At 49.1% G+C, this 24,605-nt stretch overlaps 1 protein-coding gene across 1 annotated transcript in view; it reads right to left on the bottom strand.

Moving 5' to 3' along the window:
• Positions 1-24,605, bottom strand: part of PCSK6 (proprotein convertase subtilisin/kexin type 6) — a 153,382-nt gene that overhangs the window by 97,996 nt on the left and 30,781 nt on the right. Inside the window, exons 4-7 of the mRNA XM_019503812.1 lie at positions 8,433-8,543; positions 7,584-7,727; positions 5,598-5,674; positions 2,300-2,388 (exon numbers count right to left, since the gene is read on the bottom strand). Coding sequence (XP_019359357.1) covers positions 2,300-2,388; positions 5,598-5,674; positions 7,584-7,727; positions 8,433-8,543 — 421 coding nt within the window. The remainder of the gene's footprint in view (positions 1-2,299; positions 2,389-5,597; positions 5,675-7,583; positions 7,728-8,432; positions 8,544-24,605) is intronic.

Here is a 24,605-nt window from a genome sequence, read left to right as displayed (position 1 = left end):
CCCCTGGGTTGAAGCACCCTGTGCCCCAGCCAGCTGCTCTGTATCATGTGAAGCCCAGTCGGAGCAGCCCTGGGCTGGCAGGCTGACCCCCAGGACCTGTGCCAGCCTGGGCTGCTCTTACTGGGCTGCATGTGCCGCACACAAATATTGCTCTGGAGTTTTTTGCTCCCAGGTGCACATTCAAACGGCATTAACTGAACGTGTAGATGAGCACAGTGTGATGGAGAAAGCAGCCCCTCTGGGCATGAGCTGATTGTCCGGAACGAGCAGGGCCTGAGCCCCGGGTGCTCCCATCCTTCCCTCCCCCTGCAAGTGATCAACCCCTATGGCAAGGGCAGGAATTTTTTCACCCACATGCCCTCCCCATAGTGCAAAATGCTCAAATTGTCTCAACAGACCAGCCCACAAAGGGAGCAAGGAAAGAAAGATGGTGGTGGGGAAAGGGAGAAGAGATGCAGGGAAGCAGAAAGGATTCTTCTAGCGGAAGGTGTTCCTGAGAATGGACAGGAGCAGTGGGCCTGAGTCAGGCCCCAGAATCCCAAGAGCTCGCTGTGGTGGCACCAGATGATGCAAGCTGTCCTGCTGGCCTGTGCTTCCCCATGAGCAAGTGACCTCCTCTCCTACATGCCGGGCCACAAGGAATTGTCTTTGTGCACATCTCCTCTAGGAGATGAAAAGGGAATAGACTTGTGGGTGATATCTGGAGAACAGAAAAGGACGGAGGGGTGTCAGAAATTCAGGGGAGGAAGGAAAATGAGATAAACAAGATCTATTCCTGTTCTGCCCATACTTCTGTCCCGCCTTCCCTTGTGAGTGCCCTGACAGCTCTCCCGTGGCCAGCACAGGCTCATTACTATGTTCCCATCATGCTGTACCAGCTTTCCCAGAGGCAGCATTTTTGCTGACAAAGCTGTGCTGGTTGCACTGCTCGGTCACAGACAGTCAGAAGCCCTGCAATGCTCTCCCGGGAGGGCAGTTCTGGAAGAAGGAGAGGGGCAGAGTAGGGGGACCATGCACTTCCCACCCCCTCAGCCCACAAGGGGAAGGGGCAGGCAGCTAGCACACAGCCGGCCTCCATCACCCCGTTTTATAGCAACACAAGGAGTAAAATCCAACTCCACCATAACAAATGAGCCCACAGACCAAGCTAGGCAGAGGGCCAGGCAGCAAGACCCTTGCTATGGATGGTGCTGCAATTCCAGGGATGGACTCCAAGAAGCAGGGAGTTACTAGGAAAACATCCCCGGCCCCAACTCGAGCCATCTCCCAAAGGCCTGCAGCAGAGCAACCTGTTCCACTTCTAGCACGATCCTACATCGGCACCTGTGGGCTCAGGGTTACACTTAACCACAGGGAAAAGCTAATGGCAAAATGTATGATATAGGAAAGACTGTACAGAGCAGCAGCAAAACCTGTCTGTGACAAATGGAGACCTAACTTTGTTTCTCAGACTTCTCCCATCAGCTCCATCTCGGAGGCAAACATCCAAAGAGCCCCAGTTCTCTAAGTCACCCTCCTGAATGATTTACATTTACATCTCAATCCCCCAGCTGATTCTACATCTGAACTGGGGTGTGGTGTCTGCTCCCACCGACACTGCTGCTACCGACTCCCCTGGAGAAGGGGTTGGTAGCAGAGGAGGTTAGAGAGGGACAAATCCAGTTTGCAGCCGCATTCAAAGTTGAGGGCATCTGTTTCTGTTCTGCCCTGAAAGGGAAACCAATGATCTTCATGAAAAGAGCACGGTGTCAATGCCTCCGTTTTCATATCAGCATGTGCATGTATGCATGCTGGTGCTGCGGGCCCACAGGCGGGTGAACGCCAGTTCAAATCCTAGATCAGCAGTTTTAGTCTACTAGATTGCAGTGAATCAGTCAGTTGTTGGCCAGTGCCCTCCCTACAGAGCAACAGGCCTCAGTCTCTCAGAAGCACTTCCCAGTGAAACTGAGACACTTCCATGAAACTACCATGAGCAGCTCCAGAGGTCTGCACTCAAAGTGGCTTTAAGGGATCTACACAGTGAGACTCAGACAGGCTACAACATCTACCTGAAAATAAGGCCCCTTGGTCTCTATGTAAAAAGCAGGGAGGTGACTTGTAAAAATTACTCTCCACTGATGACATCAGGACATCTATCATGACAATTCAAAGATTCAGAAGACCCAGGACAGACCACTGCTCCAAAACCAAGGCCAGTTCTCTCTTCATTCAAGACACCACACGCCACAGTTGTACGGGCATAGGCATGCAGCAGCGAGCCATGGGAAGCGAGAAAGCCAGAGCTGAGCGCCAGCCTTACCTCCAATCTTTGCGTTGTACGCTATGCCCACGATGCAATGGGAGTTGTTTGCGGAAGCTGCGACTTCTCCCGCGCAGCGGGTGCCATGCCTGAAAAGAGAGCGTACCATCAGGGTGTGCCCTGTGGAAAGGATTTCCAGCATGCAAGCACAGGTGTGCATCGTGCCCCTGTGGCACACGATCCCCAACTGCCTCAACATCATGCCTAGTCATCACAGGCAGAAGGCAGGGCAGGCTTGCACCTTACAAACTAAATGGTTCAGAGAGGCACAAGCTTTCCTAAGCATCAACCTACTTTGTCAGATGCTAGGAATGGACTCAGCCCCATGTAAGAGCCCCACCATTCCTCTGCTGTCCCAATCCTGCAGCGATGTCACAATGATCCATTTGTGACATCCCAATCCCTCTGGTGAGATCACAAACACAGGCCTAGGCTGCAGCCGCTCAAAAGACTGAAAGATCCTCATTCGAGACACCAGCTCAAGAGATGGAAAGATCCTTATTCAACCAACACAACAATGGCCAAGGGAATGCAGGAAATTATTGGGAAAGCAAATTGCTTCTTGTATGAATGTTTCCTTTTCAAATGTGCCACCATGTGGAAGTCCCACTTCAATTTAAGTTCCAAAACCGTGTCAAAGTTTTGACATCTAATCCACTAAATTAGAGAAGTGCTTAGAGGATTAGTATTGTTAAGGGAATTCATGTAAGGTCACCCTTAAAACTAGTTTTTTGGTTGGTCCTGTTAGACTAGAGGACACAGCTGCAGCAGGTTGTTCAGGCATTTCACTACACGGCTCCTATTATCAGCATCAGGAGCCATGCGGTTATAATCCCCCAGCACCACGCTGAAAATTCACCCCTCTTTGCACACCAATTGGCCTGTAGCAGACCCTCCCCATCTGAGGCCTATTGTGAAATGAAAAGAGAAACAGACCCCTAGGTTTTCACTGGTGAAGCTATTCCTTTTATAAAGGCTTCTTGTGACACAGGACATGAAAGAAAAGCGACTGATCCTAGGGCTTGCTATTTAGCAAGTTTGCTGGCAATTTATGGGGTTTACCACGTTCAGGGAGCCCTGCTGTTTGCTCACAAATGTTTGCAGGCAACAATTACAGAATAATTAACTCAAAAGCAGGGGTGCTGGCTAGAGAGCTGAACTGAGAGGGCCCGGGCAATTGCTAGGATTGTGTGTTTTATTCACATCGGGGGCAGGATCCTATGTGCAAGACGGGACAGCTCGTGTCCGAGAGGATTCGGCTGGGGGCAGGTGGGGGCAGGGGAGCGGGGTGTTAGAGAAGGCCAATGAGAATAAAGATCAAGAGCCTGGGGAAAAAAAAAAACCTCTCACCAGAGAGACTAGAAAGATGGGTGCTGTTTCCCTTTGAGAGGAGACGCATGAGATGGAAGCTGATGAAAGGACTTACAGTAATGAAAGGTTTCGAGCAGACAGGACATGGGGGCTGCTGTTATCCCTGTCTCCTAGCGTGAGAACAAAAGCAGTCAAGGAAATGGAAGAGGAGGCAGATACCAAACTGATCAAAGAAACACTCATCACAAAATGGGTAGTCAGACCATGCAGTTCAGTGCCACGGGAAGTCAGTGAGGCCCCAGACAGCCTGGAAATTTAGAGGGATGCTAGGAATATCCGAATGAATGGCACCAAAAATTATGGAAGGGATTAGGAGCTGCAAGCTGCTAGGCTTACACTGGCTTGACTAGCAGAGATCAAGAGCACGCCTGATGCGAGAAATAAAGCATCTCCTGGCCACTTACCTGGGGTCTAATACCTTCTTCTGACGTGTCTACTACTGTCAGAGAAAGGACACAACCTAAATGGACCCTGGAACCGATGCTTATATCACTGCAAACTGAGTGAGGATGGACACAGCACTGCTGGCGGAGGACAGCGAGTGGCATTTAACCAAGAGCTACATCAGGAGAGGACAGGCAGTGTGCAGCAAGCCCCATGACTTAAACCATCCTAGAAATCAGCTGCCAGGGCAGGGAGCAGCAAACAGTTAGTTAATCCTGCTTCAAACTGAAGATTACCACTCATGGGTGCTGACCAGCTGATCTGTTGTTAGGGTTTCATCTGTGCACTCTGATTCTGCAGCAGCTGAAATCAAACTGCTATGATTTACCCCTGCATGAAACTGGTGATAAATTATCATGGTTTGGCTTCCACCTATTGTGAGACAGGGCAGACAGATGAAACCGTAACAGTGGAATCAGCTGGTTTGTGATAAGTCCCCCTCCCCTGCTTTTCAACGGTAAAATTGTTTGGTCTCTCCACCAACTCAGAAAAAAACATCCTGGATGTTCCTCTCTCTACACCAGACCACGGCAGACAGCCAAAGTGGACAGATCTGCTATTAAGCTACTCACCATCTGCGAAAATGCTTTAATGTAGGCTGTTCTCAGGCAATGGTCATCATGTCCTGTCACACTGTATCATTCACATTGGTTTAAGAGCTTAAACCAGCGCTGACCAACCTTGTCAAGCCTCCCATTCCCCAAGCGCTGCTCTGATCCCTGCCCCAGAACAGACAGGGGCTCCAGCTCCAGAGCTGAGGGCAGGATGCTGATGCCAGAGGGGTGTCACCTCCAAGAGCCAAATTAACCCTGCCCTAGTCTCACAATCACTGCACTTCGATGTGGCAAGTGAGGGTCCAAAGCCCTGAATTCAGCAGCAGCTGCTGGGTCAGGGAAGGGTTATCTTGGCTCTTTGCGGTGACACCCCTCACAGCAGGGTCCAGGCCTGCCCCCTACTCTCCCCAACCTGGATGGAGGCTGGAGCCCTTCTGCCTCCATCCCAGTGCTTCTCTTTACTGAGTGCATCCGGCTCAGGTACCACGCACACTTGTGGTACATGAGCCATGGTCTGGCCATTCCTGGCCTAAACAAAGGGCTGACATGCACCTTCTGGCATGCACCCTGGTATGGGTCACTCCTCCTCCGCCCCAGGCCTCCCTCCCCTCAACCCCAATCCTATAACCCCAGTCCCCTGAGGGGCAGCTGCTGTGAGAATTAGCTAGTGCCTGCTAGCCAAGTGCCCTGAAGGTGTTGTGCAGCCCATAGCAGAAGTGCCAGGTGCATTACCCTGAGTACAACTGGAACAGACTCCCCCAGAAGTGGTGCAAACACCTACTTTGGACACCTTTAAGAAACGCTTATCTTGCTGGGGTGATCTGACCCCCGCCGACTTCCAGCCCCTTGCACAGGGGGCTGGACACGATGATCTCGCAAGGTCCAGTCCAGCCCTAATGTCTATGAAATCGATGAAACCTATGACATACTTGTTCTCATTGCTGGCCTCATAGCGTGGGCTTGGGTCGTTGTCATTCCCGTTGACGTCGTAACTTGCCAGAGGATCCTAAAAACATCAGGCTGCTGTTAGCGAGATCGACTGTGCGTGTGGCAGAGATCTAACTCACACCCCGTGGAGGGAAAGTCTCGATGACTGTAGCAAGTGGGGTGGAAAGATCTCTCCAAAGCCAGCTCCCACAAGGCATGGCTGCTTGCAGGCTGCATATGCCATAAGCTGCCATTGCATTCACTTGGAAAGACTTTGCCTACATCTGGGGCAGGCCCTGAAAGGCAGAAGCCCCCACTCTGGGGCTCTGACGCTACCTCATTCAACTGCAATGCAGGCATGGCTGAGCTGCCAGTTTTCCTTACACATGCAGCTCTTTCCTCAGGATTGAAATCCTGTCTCCCCGCTGACAGAAAGGGCCTCCAGAAAGAACGCTCTTTGAGATATCCTGCTTTTCCAAATACGCCTTCCTGCAAGGCCACAAAGCGTTTGCTGCACAAATCCATTCAAACGCTTACATGAAATGCCTGCAAGCCAGATGAGACGCCACGTCAGCGCTAACAGGGCACTCGGGGCTCAGGATGGGGAGGCGGCTGCTGCGGTGACCTGGCTCCTCTCATTTCAGTCCCAAGCATCTGTTTCCAGCTCTTGGCATCTTGGGTGACACCCAACATATGGGACCCGCAGTCAGGAGCACACAGGCCAAGAGCGGAAACTGTCTGCAAGGGAAATAACTGACGCGGGCACGGAGGGCCTCACTGCAGGCATCCCTGCCTCTCCGCTCCTTGTCCCAGCATGGTCCAGCCCCATCCCAGCACTCACCCGGATGCCCAGGAGAAATCACAGGTTGATAGACTCCAACATGAAGCTGAAGTCCTTCATCATCTTCCCTTGCACAAGTGACTGGTGCCTCCTGAATCTGGGGGGGGCACCCGCAAAAGCTGCCGATGGCAGTGGCCCTGTCAGGGGGGGCACTAGCCCTGCTGACAGCATCAGTGTCGGCTGTCAGGGGGGCACCGGCCCCATCAGAGGGGGCACGTGCACCCCCATGCACGCCTTACAAGTCGCCTATGGCTGACATCAGCAGGAGTTTGTCTAAGTAGGGACCGGGGGAGGAAGGGATCTGGCCCTAAAACCATGAAAAGGTGGAGCTCATCTCAAAGACATTTAGAAGGTGAGAAAGAGGATGAAAGAATTACTCAGGTCACTGCAAAGGGTCCCTGTGGAGGGCCCGAGCCCTGGTAGAAGGTAGCTCAGCACTGCTCACTGCCTTGGGACACTGCCAGCTGTTGTGGGGGGAGACACCCAGCACCAAACTTTTGGCCCTGACAGGTTCAGTTCCCCTCAGAGGCATTTGACTCCCACCCCAGCATCGTGCCCATGTGCATTTAGCACAGAGTCAACAGTGGCTGGCACTGTATGGGATTTTTTAACAATCCAACTAATACCTGAGATAGCAGGGAGATCTGCAATAAGGTTTAACGTCTGTGTATATGCGACAAAGTGCCCAACCAAGATTGAGACTAAGGCTTAGTTCCTAGCTAGGACAAGGGGGATTGGAAGCCAGGTTCTCTCTGAGCTGAAATGTGAGCCTGGCTCAAGGACTAGCCTTTCCCAGGGCCGCTTAAGAGCTGACTGAAGAAAGCCTGGTTGATTTGGGTTTAAACTCTGGCCGAGTGAAATCATTCACATTGCATCTGCATTTCGCTCTGGCCATAGGCTGCTGGGTTTTACTCTCACAAGAGTCTGATGATGGTATAAGCCATCTCCCACCCCCAGTTCCTAGTCTCCCCAAACAGAATAGAGTTTCCAAACACTTCACTGGGGAGCTGTACTTTATTTCCTGCTGATGCATGAAAGGTCTTCAGAAATCAAGCTACTCAAAAAAACCCCTCTGCTTCCATTTTGCAATTAAGAAAACATCACTCTTCTGCTTTGGATATGACATCCCAAATCAGTTTGTACTTACGTAGTTTTGTACAAGATCCGGGTGATTTTTCTCAATGCCATCATCCAGGATGGTCACTACGACATTCTTACCGGTGTAGCCTCTTTGCCAGGCTCCTAGGATGTTCATATCTGACCTGCAGCGACTGCTCTTGTCCCCGCAGTGCTAAAGATGAAAACAGCAAAGCATCAGCACTAATAGCCTGGCATCCCAGAATAGCCTGGCATCCCAGGAAGCCAAAGTGTCATACCACCTGCAGAGGTGAGATGCTGTGAAAGCACTCAGACAACTGACATTTGCCTTTCAAAGCTGACCAACCTGTTTCTACAGTTGTTATACCTGTGTGATTATAAAACCAGACCCGATTAACGAAGGGAATAGGAATCTGCAGTGCCTTCTTTGGTGCTTCTATTTCAGAAGTGCGTTCTTCAACTTTGAATAGGCAGCAGCATTTCTATTACATGCCATTATTATGAAGGACTCTCCCTGCCAAAACCCGCTCAATGAACCAAAAAAAAAAATGGTGTTATTGCAAATAAACAGTTTCAGCCTTTTTAAAATGACATGAATTTGCACTTGCCTGCTGCTCCACGTTTCTTCCTCATGCTCGAGATAAAATGATGGCTGTGAGGGACAGCTAATTACAGCAAAGAATTTAAACCTACCTCCTCCTGTATCCTGGGGTATATGAATTTATAGTTTTAAAATACAGCTCTGAAACACATTATCTTCTGTGTTTGTGTCAATGAATAGGTTTCATTATCAACCAGGCTCAGCAAATGAAACAGCCCATTAAATAAACCCCATGTAATGCCTCTGTCAAACAAATAAGTACCTGCCTAGGAGGAAAAGTCCATCTACGCTACTCACCAAGTACCACATACTTGGCCACATGGGGTCATCGAAGTCTGGGAGATGTGGGTCACTTCGCACGTGCCTCTTAACTCGTCTCTTCACTTCCTGCTGTTGTATCCATTTCACCTGCCAAAAACCAGGTGAACTGTTATTGCTGAACAACTGATCCCACCATCCTCCTTCTCACCACCTTGAGCAAACAAAACAGCTTTGCACACAAAAAAGGCTTTTACATTTAGACACCAGACTCATTTCTCCATGGTCAGTGGATGCATACCTCGCTGTGGATGGAGCAAAACCCCAGTTTTTCCTCTTTTTTTAAATTTAAAAATACATTCCCTCTCCTTTCCCAACCATATCTGACTTTCTCTCTGCCCTCTCTATCCCTTATAAGTGATTACAAGTAGTACTAGGTAAGCTAAGTTCTTGTACATTGCAAATAGTGTTCTGTTATGTTTGTATTGATTTTTACTGTTTTATATTGTATTATATTGTATTCCTATCATTTGTGCATTGATTTTTATTATTTCATATTAATATTGCATGGTTTAGGCCTGTGTCTGTAAAAAGTGATGTCAAGTATCCATTCCCATCTTGTTCCCATCTTGCCCCTGTACCCTGTTGCAATTCTGTAACCTCTCCCATGTCAACTGGTTTTCCTTGAATGCCTGAAACAAGAGTATGAATGGATGAGTGAAACACAATGACAGCAGGACCTCCTACTAAATCACCCCACCATCAAAACCAATACCTGGACCAAGGACCCAGCCATTGGAACCACCCTCTGCATTCAAGACACAAAAGACGAGGCAACCCACCATGGTGCCAAGGCTGCACATGCGCACGCTGAACATCTGGAGCCCTCTGGACAAGGGCTGACATTGCCCTCCCCATAGGAGATCACAGGCAGTCTGCCCCATAAAAAGGGGCAGTGAAGACTGACTCCTGGGGACGCCATCTTCACTTGGACCAGACCTGCTCCACATCACGCTGCCTATCCACCCAGAAGCCCTGCTGGCGACCCCCTCTGGACAACACCTGATGGAGAAAGACCCCGACTGACCGAGGACCCCCTCCCAGCCTAGACAGGTAGCTATCACCCCCACCTCTCTTCAACCAAGGACTTGGACTCTGTTTCTCTTCCCTACCTGGACTCCAGCCCTTCCACTGAGGCTCTTTCCCCTGCTACCATTGTGTGTGTGTGTGGGAACCAAGCTGTACAGCACAGTGTTCATTTAATAAGCCTGTTGTTTGGACCCCTGAGTTGGGTTTTGCTTTATTACGGTTCTGGCCCTGCTCCAATCTCTGCTTTTCCTCGCCCCTCTTACTTCAGTCTCATTTCTCCCTCTCCTGCTTCTGGCTCTCCGCCACCTCCAACACCTGTCTCATGCCCCTGCGATTCCAGCCGTCCTGAGCTCCTCTCTGCCTGCAAACTCCTGTTTCCTTGCTATTGCCCCATCCCCACTGCCTTTCCCCTGATCTCTGCCACTGCTATTGCTTCGTCTTCACTGCCTTTTCCCCGATCTCTGCCACTGCTATTGCCCCACCCCCACTGCCTTTTCCCCTGATCTCTGCAGCTGCTATTGACCCATCCCACTGCCTTTTCCCCTGATTTCTGCCACGCTACTGCTTCATCTCCACTGCCTTTTCCCCTGATCTCTGCCACTGCTATTGCTTCATCTCCACTGCCTTTTCCCCGATCTATGCCACTTGCTCTTTAGTTACCAAGCACCCCAAGCATAGCTACCATAGGCATCACCACACACACACTGTCACCTGAATCCGTGTTCAACCTGTGTGTATATGTGTATGTATGTGTATATTGTGTATGATTTCATGTCATTATCATTAGAGCATGTATGAGCCTGAATTGGTGATACGTATGCATGGGTGTGCCCGGTGCGGGTGTATGCACCTAGAGTGTGTGTGCGCCAAATTGATTTTTGTGTGTATATGTGCAATTGTACACCACACCCTCCTGTCTAACAGCACAATATTGAGATCCTGAACGTCGGCCTGCCCCTACAGGGCAACATGGAAAGATGTTGAAAAAGTAGATGTTTGCCCCCTTACACAAAGGGTTACGGCCACCGGAGATTGTTGAGCCTGCAAGGGAGTTCAAATCCTAGTGCTGTGTTTTATCAAATGGGTAAGACCTTCAGGCCATGATTCTCAACAAAGGTGCCAGGGCACCCTAGGGTGCTGCCAGATCTTTTGAAGGGTGCCACAAGGTGTGAGGAGACAGGTGAGGTGAGAGGAGACTAGCAGATAAGTTAAGCAGATAAGTCAGGCTCAGGTTTGTCCATGCCTAGACAATCCCCTACCCCTACTGCCCAGCTCCTGTGTAAAAGGGTAAGCACTACAATACCTAAATGCGGTTTTGAAATTGGGTGCTACTCATGTTGCAAAACAGGAACAGATGCTGCGAGTCCAATGAGGTTAAGAACCAGTTCCCCATGGTATTTGGGAGGGATGCACACAGGGATCATCTAATCAGGCTACAAGATGCTCTAAGTCAGTGGGAGGGACCAACCTTTCTGGCAGGCACGCCACACATTAGCCCCGTACCCTCCCCATGTGCCACTCCAATCCCTTTCTCCTGCCTGATTGACTGCTCTGCTTTCTGCTCCCTGCCTCACCTGATGCTCTGCTTTCTGCTCCTTGCCCTATCTGCCACCACACTACTCGTCTCCCCCACAGCTTGCTGTGTGCTGCTGCCCCGGCCACCACACTCTAAAGAGAAGCCCTGACCTCACTCAGGAAACCCATACTCATAGGAGCAAATATTTCCAAGGTTGGATCTATGGTGATCCAATACTTGCATTTGTTTTTATACTTGCATGTACATAAGCACGGAGCGTGGGCCCAGCAAACAAAAGTAACAAGAACAGTGCAAACAGCCACAGATACCAATAAAAGCAGTCCCTGCTTGGCTTATACCATCCCATGTGCCCTATGATGGTTGCAAGAGAAGTCCTTTGATGAAATGACTTTCAGCATTAGACAGTGCCGTCCCAGGACAGAGGCTGCATCGTGCATTTAGTGTGGTGTGGGGCAGCTTATATAGGAAGGCCAATGGATGGTACCAAATGGCAGAGATAAGCTGACGCAGCTCTGAAGAAAAGGGCAGAGCAGGGCACTGGACCACAGAGCACACCCAGAGGTTTGGTCCCTACATAACGTGCTACCTCCAGCCCCGCTTTAGCCATGCACACAAGTATAGGCTTACCTTGGAGGGGGTGCTAACCTGTCGCCTGTTTAGCAAACCATTTCAGCACTGGCTTAAGCCCCACCAAAGGCAAGCCACTGGCTGAAGGAGGACAAACGTGTGCTTGGATGCTTTGACAAGCGGGAGCTTATATTTCCTTCTCGCTAAGGGTGTTGACAATTCTGCAGAATCAGTGAGGAAATAAGTGATCAAAAACAACCCCCCAGGGGTTTTCACACCGCCCAGGAGTTTTAACCCAGCTGTTGTGGGCATCGCACCCTCATCCCATGGCAGCACTTGCCCTGATGTCTGGGAAACTGGGATGCCACCAGCTGCTCTTTAACAGTGACTTTAGGAAGCTCCAGGTCCGGGACTCATGAGCTGGCAGCATCCCCTTTGATCCTTCTGCCTTGAGGACTAGTTCTCGCAGCACGGGGCTGCAGGATGTGTTGCTCTAACAGCAGGAACGCTGCCACCGTCGTTCTTCTTTCATCTGCCAGCGATAAAATCACAGCAGCTCTATCCGAGCATGCCCTGGGCTGCTTTCATAAGGCTCGCTCAGTACTTCTGAAAAGCGAAGCTTTATGTGAGGTCTGTATTCATACAACTCGCGCTCTGGCTGATCGCCGTGCTTCCTCGCATCAAGATCTCCATGCTACAGGCCTCCTCAGTATTTAATGAGGGCTTTTACATGTGTGCATGACTTTGTGTTTCCATGTAAACACGCGTGCTGGCCGCAAAGCCACACACGCCCATCCAAGCAAATAGTCCCCTAATCTTGACTCACTGAGTCTTTGCTGCGAAAGAAAAAAAAAAAAGGGAGGATTTATTTGTGCACAGTGAGGGATTTGAGCCATGTTTTCTACTGAGTCCGTGCCCTAATGAAAGTCGCCGTGTCTCTTCTGCACACTGCAATTAATAAGTGAAACACGAAGGCGGTCATTAGTTGGGGCCAGTCTATTTTGTTCTGAGTGCTCTGCCTTCTAAGCTCAAGTCAGCAGCTCTCCTCTCCCCGGTGTAAAAGATGGCTCTTGGCCCTCTATCTAGGGCCTATGTCCTAGCAGGAGGTCTAAGTTGGGTTTCATGCCTATTGCTCCGACAGTTGTTGGCTTTTAGCAGTGCATGACATCCAGCAAGATCAAATATAATGGGATTTCAGAAAGGGTGAGATTTGTCAAATGCCAGTTCTAGCCCAGGATGACATAAAAAGTGCTGCAGGGCAATTATAGAAAGGTGGCTGTCTTGGAATAAATGTACTATGAAATCCTTCCTTTGTACTTGTTCGCTTCTTCCTTAAACTGCTCTTTTTCTCAGGCCTCTGCCAGCCAAGCAGCACATTACTCCCCAAAAGGATACTGCTCCCTCCCCTACAGGGAAAGATGAAACAAGCACCCATTAAAAACAGAGCATCGTGATGTGTGGCATGAACGGGTTTGATGTTAATTTTTCGCTCTAACACCTTAAATAAATATTCTGGCATTTTGGTGCGTGTTGGGAGTTAAAAATCAGCTGACTGCACCCAGTCAACATTTTCCCCTCAAACTATTCCCCCCCCAATAAAAAAAATGCCTCTTTCATAAAAATGGAAATCTTCATGGCTTTTTGATTTTTCTTGTAGATATTTCTTTAAAAGAAAACAAAAGCGCTGTCTTCTTTTTTTTGGCAGTCAAAAACTAAAGTTCACTCGTTAGGTGCAAACTTTCAGTTAACCAAAATGTTTTTGCCGGTCCACCTGAATTTTTTGCAAGCCCCAATGGTTAAACTACTAAAACAAATTTCAGGCTTGGGGATTTTATTTTCTACAAAAAAACATCCCCAAAAGATTTCATAGAAAAAAAATCTAAAGAGGGGCAAAAAATATTTTAGCTAAAGTATTTCACAGAGAAAAATATAATTTCCATGATGCCTTTGCAGAAGAAACTCTGTGGTTTGTTTTATATAGTACTGCAATAGTTCCATTATGGTTTGTGTGTCTCATGCATAACTACTGTAAGTAAAAGTTTATATTTTTTGTGACTGGTTTTCTGAGAGTGATCAGAGTTAATAAAGATGCTGGCAGGTCAAGCCTTCTTACCTTGCACTTTATTTTCTAAAAACAGCCTTCCAGGATATTACCAAAGGGCTAGGCAAATCCTGTACTCGTATGCAGCATTCTGAATAAGAGATTATAGGTCTTAAAAGTTATATTTTACCATTTCCAGTTGCCATGATCATAAGCTACTTCACCCGTTTGAGTGCAGCTTATTTCAAGTCTTCTTAAATGTCCCTGAATGACATGAGTTGGCCACACCAAAGTACCATGCCAAAAATCTTTAAGGATTTTGCTGGCTACACTGCTGCTTGCTGGTATAAATCCCACGTTAGATGGTAAAGAACAAGCCAGTGGGCATTTTCAGGTGAGGCAGCTCTTCATTTATTCTCATTCCTCTTCTTCTGGAGTCTGATCACAAGGAAACCCAGCAGCCTCACCTCTGCTCCTTGGCAAAGACTGAACTACTCTAATTCCAGCCTTGTTGCAGCTCACTCCCTGCCCCAACTCTCCTATCCTTCCATCCCAGAGTGCGCTTTACAGCTCTTTATTGAAAGAAACCCTAATAATTGATGACAACTTAGTGGCAGGGAGCAAGTTATACATCAAAACATTTTTCAGCCTTAAAGGGTCTGCTGCTGCTCCAAGCGCTCTCAACCCCTCCCTCCCACACCGCTCTGCCAGGTCCCTCAGATGTCACAGCTGACCCTGTAAGCCAGGCGCAGACACTCATTCCACTTTTACCTGCATCAGTGATCGGAAACTGGTTTACACCCATAACAGAAGTTCAGCACATGTAGACTGGTTTAAAAATGGCAGAACCCAGTCTAAGATTTGCTCCCCACCCAGGGCAAACATGCGGTCTGTTCACTACAATCTAGACTTTCTAAACTGGCTGCTTGCAGAAAACCATGCAATTTAGACTGATTCTGCCTCCGGCTTTTTGCATGTCTGCACCTAGCCATGCTCTCCGACTGCTCTTCCCAATGAACAATTTGGGTGCTGAATGCTTTGTCTGCCAAAATGCTGTGGGGGGAAGCTGTCTGGGAAGAGAGGAGCCTGGGCTGCCACCCAAAGCCCTAAGTTCATGCACTTCCTCAACGACAACACAGACGCTGTAACCTGTCCTGGGTCATGCCTCTTGGACCAGGTCCCTCCACCAGCCCCTGATAGCTCAGTTGCGCAGGAGTAGGGGGCCACACAACCTTATTAAAAAGCCATCATGGGTAACACCAACATTTTTGCCTCTCATCAAAGATAAATGCCTCAGTGCCTCCTTTTCCCAATGGGAACCTGGCAATGCTGATGGGATTTTGCCCTGATCCTATTTTCCAGTGTCTCATGTCTTTTGCTCTGCTACTCCATTACTTCTGACTAAAGCATCATTTTAAGTCACCTTCCCACATGCACTGGACCAGCTGCCTTCCCCAAGGTTTTAGGTGACATAAAGCTCTTCTCATGAGGCTTGAAGTTTTCTAAGATTTACATTGGCTGGAGATTTGGCCCTAGGAGACCTAGTCTTCGTGCAACTATTGCTCAATGAAAGTTATGTTTCTAAATCATTTGAATTAGCTGGTTGAAAAACCAACCCTGCCTGGACTCTCTTCAGCAGCTTCCTTTTCAATTGAATCTAAATGGGGAGCAACCAGGGTTCAATGGGTTTAACAGTATCCACACGGCAGTTTGCAGCCACTTAGCGGAATTGATTTAAAAAGGGGTTTGACTTGAACCGGAGCAACTGGTGCACCGGGACAAGACCCAAAACCATAAAGGAGGAGCACAACACAAAGTGACAATCATGCCATCTGCCACATTGGTAGCTTGTGCCATTGGAATGGGTGAAGAGAGGCTGGAGATTGCCCTAGCCAAACGGGGCTCCAATTTTAAACACCACTTTGTCACAAACAAGTATTCACTGAAACAGCAGACAGAAATAAAGGCTCCCTGAAAAGAGCAGGTCCTGAATCTGTTTTAAGGTAGATGCAATCCTCACAGATTTAGGGTCTCCAGGTAGGGGGTCTGAGCAGGGTCTGCAGGGGTTGGGGGAGGTCTCACTGCACTTGTATTAGTCACTGCTCTGCTCTGGATTTGTCTGTGCAAATTCAGACTAACAAAGGGACTGATGCACGCAGAACAAAGGATCCTAGGACAGGACAGCAGCTGGCTGGACTTCCTGCTGGGATGCAGTAGCGCAGCGGCAGATAGCACTGACCGGAACGATTCACGAGCACAGCGACTGAAGCAGTGGGACAGGCTCCATGAGGCTTTTCAGACCCTTAGCTATTATTAATAACATTTATTTCGCCATCTAAGGCACAGCATTATGTAACCGCTACCCACAAGGCTTCCAATGCCTTGCTTTGGAGAAAAAGCGGACTGATTTGACTTGTTTGAATAGTGATCCAGAGCTTAGAGACTAGTTCCAGGACAAACCAGATGGCCCGACCATGTGTTCGTCATAAAGCGCAGGAGACAAAAAAAAAAAAAAATGTTGTTGTTTTGTGACACAGCATGTGGCCATATGCCCCTGGATTGGGGTGATCGGTTGCCACCCTGCCCGTATTTCCATTTTAAATACTACTTGTAATTGAAATTTTGTTCTCCAGCCACTAACAGGGCTTGTCCACAGATGGCAGCAAGCTCTATTTGTGTATGCAAGCAGCAGCATCTCCCACCTTAAAAAACCAATGTCTTTCCCTTACTATTTCGTGTCCAAACTAAAAGGCCAAGTCCTGCTTTTCCAAGGAGGAGAAAAAGCAACTCTGCACCTTTCAAATCACACTTTCTGCCACATCCTCTCTTCAAGGTGGCTGTATGTGGTGGGCGATGCAATGGTGTAGCTCTCCTGATCTGCAAGCATCTACAGGACATCCAAATATCAGGGCCCAATAATACAGGTGTGCAATTTTCAGAGCAATTTGCAATGCACAGAGCTAAAACACACCAAGGTTATTGCACTGAAGCTTTGAGACACTGAAGTAAAGGACCCTGTATCAAAATGATAGCAACCCACAGTGCTTCCACCATCTTCCTCAATTGAAAAGTCCTTAAGAAGTCCTCCCCTCCTGCCAAGAGCAGCAGAAAGTGCTGCATATATTTTATTCTTTAGCTCTATCAACTCCAAATTTTACTGTGTGCATTTACTGTGCTCATACTCAGGGCAGATAAAAGTAGATCTACAACTGATTTTTTTTAAAGTAACGTTCAGACAGCCCCAGCCCCACACTGTCACTGCCCCAAGACCCCAGGGTCTCCCCAGCCCTGCCTGCCCATCTTGCTTCCAGCTGCAGCCCCATCCCTGCCACCCAACTGCATGTCCTGCCTGCGGGGGTCCTGCCCCTGGCAGCGCATGCAGGGCGGACAGGCTGGGGTGTCTGCGCAGTGGGACTAGGTCTAGCAGCGGCAGCCAGGAAATGGAGTCTGCTGCAGACCAGATGTGCCATTTTGCCCACACCTGCTTTAAGTCAATCTGGCTGGGTAAGAGCAAGAGTGAGAATACATGGGCAGAAGAAAGAAAAAAACCCAACTTCAGTAAAAAACTCGAGAAGAAGAAGATCAGGAAGCACAAGTGAAAGAATGATAGATCTGAATCACGAGGCTGAAAGCCCAAGAACTGGAAACACAGCCAAAAGCACCAGACGTGTCACATCATGCACCCAACTTTCAAGAGCCTAATTCTCCATCTTGGAGGCATCTCCTACCACTGTAGGGCCTAGCCCTGTAGGACCCAGTTTCTCATCTATCTGGTACTGCCACCATAAACAGTCATTGAGCAGAGCTGCAATGGGCAATGGTCACTTTGGCGGTAACCAATGTGGTCCAGTGGTTATGACACTGGACTGGGAGCTAGGAGGTCTGAATCCCATCCCCATCCTATTGTCCTCAGGCAAATCCCAAAATTTCTCTGTGGTTATTTCCCAGCCCCTCCAGTCCTTTTCTAGCCACCTGGATTGTAACGTCCTTGAGGCAGGGGGTGTTTCTACTAGATGTCAGCCAAGTGCCCAGCACAACGTGGCCCCAGTCCTGCTTGGGGCCTCTGGATCTTGCCATCATGCAAACAAATAAATAAATTAATAATGGTGTAAACAAAAACCCCGACAAGCAGAAGACAGAAAACAGACGCAACATCTGCAAACGATTGAACTCTTCAGCTCTTCCGTAATAGCTGCCGTTCCAATTTGAGTGGCTGCGATTTCTTTTTCTTTCTGCCTCGCAGTAATACAGTATCATACTTTCCATTTGATGAATGCTAATTATGTGCCATTCAAAAGACAAGACACCTCCAGAATGATTTGGAAACAGGGGGAGGAAAAAAACCAGACGGATGGATCACACTTGCAAGGTACTACGCGACTGGAAGCTAATTTGACCAACTTGGAGTCAGCACACCTGGGCAAGGCAAATATTCATAGACTGAAAGCTAATTGATTTGGTTTTCATTAAAAACCAGACCTAATTTAAACAGAGGTATTTCAGCTGCAAAACGGAATTCACAAGTTATTCAAATGCCTGCGTGCTTCCCCCAGGGCTACCCAACTTAATTAGGATGCCAAGAAACAAATCAGCCGACCAATCGCATCTTCTTTCCAGCAATTGCTGGAACGTTCAAATTGTTAATTTTTTTCCTATTGGCAGCCTTGCTTTCACAACAGCCCGTGCTCCAGTGTTATCAAACAAATGTGTTTGAGATTACGTTCAAATATTTAACAGTAAACCTTTCTTTAATAGTGGATTCATTAGGAGTACTGTTTTCCATGGAGGCCTTCCAAGGAAAAGGCGGGCATGAATACAATTCATTGTCTCAAATCAATAGGAAGGTCTTAATAATAATATTAATACTTTGCACTTTAATTACTTCTTTCCTTTGAGGAGCTTTATACAGCTTAATAAAGTTTCACAACGTGCGCGTGGAGCGGGGCACGGCACATCGGTTTTGTAGCACGGATAAACAGAGGAACGTGAAGGAGAAGTCACTTGTCCAATGTTACAGGACAAGTCTGATACCAAAGCCCCATTTCTCAACAGGAGCACTAAGGAGACATCCCCTCTGCACAGACTGCCTGGGCTGGGGGCCCCGGGAGTGGCAACTGCAGAGCCACAGGCTTCTCACGCTCGCCAGACTCACCCAGCAGGATGCTGCCAGGGCTGGAGTCTGCGGCAACGTTTCTAAGGGGCGTCCCTCAGTCCTTAGCATCTCAGTCACTGGATCCACTTCAGGAATAAGTCTGCACTGCGTTCTGGGACAGCTGGTACATCCTTCCCCAGCTCCTGCATGGAAACGTCCTGGTCTGCCAAGTCATTTCACTGCCATGCTTCTTACTGGCTTGCTCCAGCAGGTGCCAAGCCATAGATCCAGCACGGCAGGATGAATGGCTCCTGCTCATGGTGGCATTACTGCAGCAGGATGCTGGGAGACAACCTGGGGAAAGAGTGCAGCAGTGTCCTCCAGCAGCCCCTTGGAGGTCAAGGACACTGGCTCTGCGGGTGCAGGGAGACCAGCGGATGTGGTGTACCTTGATTTTAGCAAGGCTTTCAATGGTCTACCACAACACTGTCGCAGGCAAGCTAAGGAAGTGTGGCCTGGATGAATGGACTGTAAGATGGATAGAAAACTGGCTGGAGCATCAGGCTCAATGGACAGTGATCAATGGTTCAGGGTCTAGTTGGCAGCCGGTATCACGTGGAGTGCCCCAGGGGTTGGTTTCGTTCAATGTCTTCATCGATGACCTGGAAGATGGCACAGAGTGCACCCTCAGCAAGTCTGCAGATGACACCAGGCTGGTGGGGGGTAGTAGATACACTGGAGAGTAGGGCTAGAATTCAGTGACTTAGACAAATTGGAGGATTGGGCCAAAAGAAATCTCATGAGGTTCAACAAGGACATGTGCAAAGTCCTGCACTTAGGACAGAACAATCCCATGCACCGGTGCAGGTGGGGGGGGGGCCAACTGGCTGGGTAGCAACTCTGCAAAGCACCTGGGGGTGACACAATAAGACAGATACGAGCCAGCAGTGTGCCCTTGTTGCTAAGAAGGCTAATGGCATCCTGGGCTGCATTGGTAGGTGTGTTGCCAGCAAGTCAAGGGCAGTGAGTCTTCCCCTCTATTCAGCGGTGGTGAGGCCACATCTGGAGTCCTGTGTCCAGTTTTGGGCCCCCCACTACAGAAAGGATGTAAAAATTGGAGACAGTCCAATGGAGGCAACAGAAAAATGGTTTGGGGGCTGGGGCACGTGGCTTCTGAGGAGATGCTTAGGGAACTGGGCTTATTCAGTCTGGAGAAGAGAAGACTGGGGGGGTGTTGTTAACAGCAGCCTTCAACTCCCTGCAGTGGGGGTTGCAAAGATGATGGAGCTGGACTGTCAGTGGTGGCAGATAACAGAACAATGGTCTCAAGCTGCAGCAAGGGAAAATTAGGTTAGATGTTAGGAAGAATTTTCTTACTAGAAGGGTAGAAAACGCAGAAACAGGTGACCCAGAGAGGTTGTGGACTCTCCATCCTTGGAGGATTTTAAGACCCAGCTCAACAAAGCTTTGGCTGGGATGATCCTTCCTTGAGCAGGGGGTTGGACTAGATGTGACCTCCTGAGGTCCCTTCCAGCCCTCATGATCTAGGATTCTGTGACAAGGCAGGCAAGAACTTTCAGGCTGGAAGACAACAAGACACAGTGAAGATACCTGTTGCATGCTGAAGGCTCCTCATATACAGAGTGGAGCCAGACAGTTAGCCACAAGACCACGCCGTCTTCAGAGCCTCTTTGTAGGGAAAGCCACTGCACAGAGCAGTGCAGGAAGCTTTCACTAGCATCAGGGAGCAAGTAAGGGAGGCCTGGCCAGTGCAGAAGCAGGTTGCAGCTGCTCTCTGGAAGCTGGCTTCCCCTTCCTTTCCTTCTTTGTGTCCTTGTCACAAGGTATTTAGCAGAATTCACAGATTTGTTGGAATCCAACAGACTACACCGGGAACACTTCTGCTTTGGCCTCAAACGTGTGGCCTCTGGATTGTCAACCATGCACCTTAGTGACTGTGCCACCCCAAGCCCCACTGGCTGGCCCACACTGCTACTGGACAAGCCATGCAGGGGTAAGCCTAGTTGCAACAGCGCCATGGCCACAGAGGTTCCCAAGGAAGTTAATGGTGTGCTGAGATGGGAACTAGTGCGCCCAAACTAGCAGCTGGTTATGAGAGAATGAGCTTTCCAGGATGCACAAGTGCTACTGGCAGGAGCATTGTAGCCACAAGACATGCATGATATATCAACTGCAAGAGAGAGCACCCCATATTCACACAGGTCTTCGCTGATTAAACGGCAAATCTGGCATGTCGGCGTGGCTTACACCAAAGTGCAGGACGGCAGCATGCCAAGGAGACCCAACATTCACCTACTGGAGTAATGCAACATGAGAGGGAATGAGGGGGCAGAGAAGCATGAGGCTGCATGCTCCTGCCATGCACGTAGGAGCTCATTTAGTATTTGCTTTTGATGCTTTAATAAAATCCTTGCCTATGACTTCCTGACTCCAGGTTTTTCCCCCAGTTCCTCACATGCCACAGCACTGTACAGCTGGACCCATCTGCTAACATCACATTGGGCTAAGGTACCCAGGAGTCTTCTGAACACCACCACAGCCAGCTGGGCTGAGAGGACATGGCTAAGTCATGAGACAGACGGATGTGTGCAACCTGGTGCCTTTAATAGTGAAAGTTGCCCAATTTGGGGGGTAGGGGACTTGCGTGTCCTGCTCTCTTCACCCCCAGACACACAGGACTTGGCCAGTTGTACAGGGGAAGTGTGAATGGCGAACGTTTGATAACCGCAGCACGCAGCAGGGTTTGGAGCTTGGAGCCCAGCAGCTGCAGGATGAAACCGTACAGACTGGAGCCCATGGGCACTGGAGCGGGAAGGTTGCATCCTGGGGCTATCAGAGCAAGTCGCAGCTCCTGCAGCAGGGAGTCCTGCTCCCTCCTCTGGCTGTGTTCAAGATGCTGTACAACCCCACTCTCCTCCTGCTAGGCTTCCCCCTCCCCTCCCCTCTCCCTGCCCTGCTCCTCCTTCCCTCTGTGGGGTTTGCTGGTCCTGTGCCCAAGTCACTTGTGCATTCTTACAGAGCTGGTCCCCAGCCCGCCTCCCCCCCCCACACAGCCTGCAGCAGCAGCAGGTCCTGCCAAGGTGATGAAAGAGCCTATTATATATATTTTTTTGTCCCAGGGAAGATAGAAACAAATCCCCCGTTTATATTCTGCCTCGTGGCAAGGCCACAGGTTGAGACGCCTATTGACTTGTTATGCATGACACCCTGCCCTGCTCCCGTCAGCCAGACTGCCAGCCCACGGCCACACAACAAAAGTCAGTCTGAAAGCCTTATCATTTCCAACGTGACCTAACTACCCTAATCCCAGGTCCTTCCACTCAGACAGCTACTGGTCTGAATTTTAACGGTGTTTCGGGCCAGGGTGCCTGGGAGGATGCTGATCTGCTGGACAGCCCAGCAGAAGAGGAGCACTTTTCTAGGCCTGTGCATGACCAAAATCTTTTGCTGGCTGCTGAATGAGTGGCAATACAAAGGAATGGAGAGGGCCCATAAGTGACCTGAGCAACTGCAGGGAGCTTACCAAGGGCTGCATGAAGTTCCCCGAGACCAACCACATCAAGACACTGAACTGGAGGCTCACTACCAAACCCGGGCTCCCTCTGCCCATTCCTGCCCCTTGCCTAGGCCCTGCAGCGAACAAGAAGGACAAGGAAAGGTGTACTGCTAACCCCCAGAGATGTTTTCAGAAGTTCCAGTGGCTGCATTGTGCGATTGAGGCTGCCCAGGACAAAGCTTTGATATCAGTAATTGTTGATGAGTCTCTCAGTGTAACCACTCCCAAGAGAGCGCTGTTCCAAAGATGCACGCAGGCTTGCTAATCCCAGTTTGGATCATTTCCTGTTAAGTGAGGAGTGCAAGTGGAGGAAGGGCAAGCTGTTAGCTGTGCGTTTAATGTTTTCCCTCACTTTGAATCCACCTTGGATCATGCACAATACTGAACAGCGCCCAAGATATTCCCCTAGCCCATTCAGCCAACTCCAGAGCCAGTTCTTTTGACTCTACCCTCAGAGTCTCTTCCGGTGTCAGTTCCAACATCTTGGCTTCCCATGCAAAAAATAAAATAAAAAAAGTCAGGCTGCTCTTACTCAGAAGCCTGTCATACAGACAGCAGGCTCCGTACTCGGTGCTGGTGAACACCTAATTGAAAGTCTTCCTGAAGAGGCAGGTACCCTGGGAGTTACAGCTGCCTTTCTTCACCTTCCAGGTTTAGACATTGTATATCCTGCTCTGGCCAATGGTCCACTCCACCCCATCCTGCTCCTTACTCCAAGGCCCTTTTGGGCCTCTGGTCCATACTCCCTGCTCCAGTCGCATGGGCAGGTAAGCCAGATTTCTGCCATGTGCTATTTGATGGAGCTAAACTGAGCAGAAAGCAATGGAGTCGGCCACGAAGGTGTGTCCACAAACTGCCCGTGCACAGGAGTCCAGTGGGAAGGCAACATGGAAAGAGGCCGGTGTGCACAGGCCCAGGGAATTGTGCACTGCTTGAGAAGACTATTGATACAGGACCTCATCGCTCCAGCCTTTAGCCGGGTGCTCACTTAAACCTACTCTCAGCCACACAAGCAGACCCAGGCCCAAAGCACAAATTACAGGAGAACAAAAGGAAATGGCAAATCAGGCTAAAATGCTCCAGGTCTTCCCTGGTGGGCAGCCAGGTCATCTTCACCTGATCATAACCATCTCTCTAGTAAAACCCAATCTACTTTACTTTGCCATTACTGGACTTGTATTTGCATGGGAGGGTTCGATAACCAGAGCCCAAAGCTCGTATGCTAAAAGGCTCCAGGCTATTCTCCAGTCAAACTGGAGGGAGGAACAGCAGGAAGTTTATTAGACAACTATTAGTATTCGAATGCCTGAGCCAGGAGTGGTCACTGCCAAAAAGGCAAGTTTCAGCCCAGGTTAAACGGCAGCCTGAGTTTTACCCCAGACTTTCAGGAAGGTCAGTTAGCTGAAGCTGAAAGCACTCCAAGCCTGGGTCTAGAGGCTTTTCCATTTGGCTGGGAAGGGATTGAGACAACAAGCATAAGAGCCTAGGTTGACTCTGCAATGCAGACCTAGTCTCGCTATCCCTCCCACTTAGCACGAGGCCTGAAAAAGGCAGGCCATGCTAGTTTGCTTGAATCTGGTCTCCAGGAGGCAGGAACATTTTCCAGCAACCTACTTCTTTTTACAGCCATGCATGTGTACAGCACATCCTGGATACTGGCATTTCAGTGGAGATCGGCAGCTTGATTACTGCTTGCAATACCAGCTCTGAAGAAGAGCAGCCAATAAACTCCCTACACATGCAAAATCCAAGTGGAAAACAAGGCAGATGCATATGGTTCAGACATTTTCCTCCAACTACTAGACACAATTTATTTGCACTGCTACTCCCCATCTCAGGCTAGATGCTCAGCTAGTTTATGGCAGGATGACTACACTAACGTCACTGATATTATCCTCATCTACAGCAGCAGAGAATCTGGCCTCTGGTGTTTTAGAAAGCTACAGTTTTAGTCCACTTGATCCTACTCCAAGTCAACTGAAGTTGGTTAAACTACTGCTGTGGACTTCAATGCACTCTCAGTCATGGCCTTAATTATCTTGGCTACTCTCATCTGGGTTTGGACTTAGTGTTGGAGTCCAGTAACACAGGTGAGCTTACATGCGTCCCTCAACCTCAGCATGTATGGGAATCTTTGCCAGGGCATTTATTTACAGACCATCAGGCATGGGTCAATAGTCACCATCCTTTCTTATTAAGGAAATGTATAAAGATCATGGCTGCTTTAAAAAAAAAAAGTTAAGCACTAATTAACCCAAAACCAAAATTTAAGAATATTCATTTTTTTTTTTTTTTTTTTTTTTTTTTTT

This window comes from Gavialis gangeticus, unplaced genomic scaffold (genome assembly GCF_001723915.1).
Source record: "Gavialis gangeticus isolate Ggan-Ray unplaced genomic scaffold, GavGan_comp1, whole genome shotgun sequence".
In the NCBI taxonomy this organism is placed as follows: Eukaryota; Metazoa; Chordata; order Crocodylia; family Gavialidae; genus Gavialis; species Gavialis gangeticus.
This window is presented reverse-complemented; position numbering and strand designations above follow the sequence as displayed.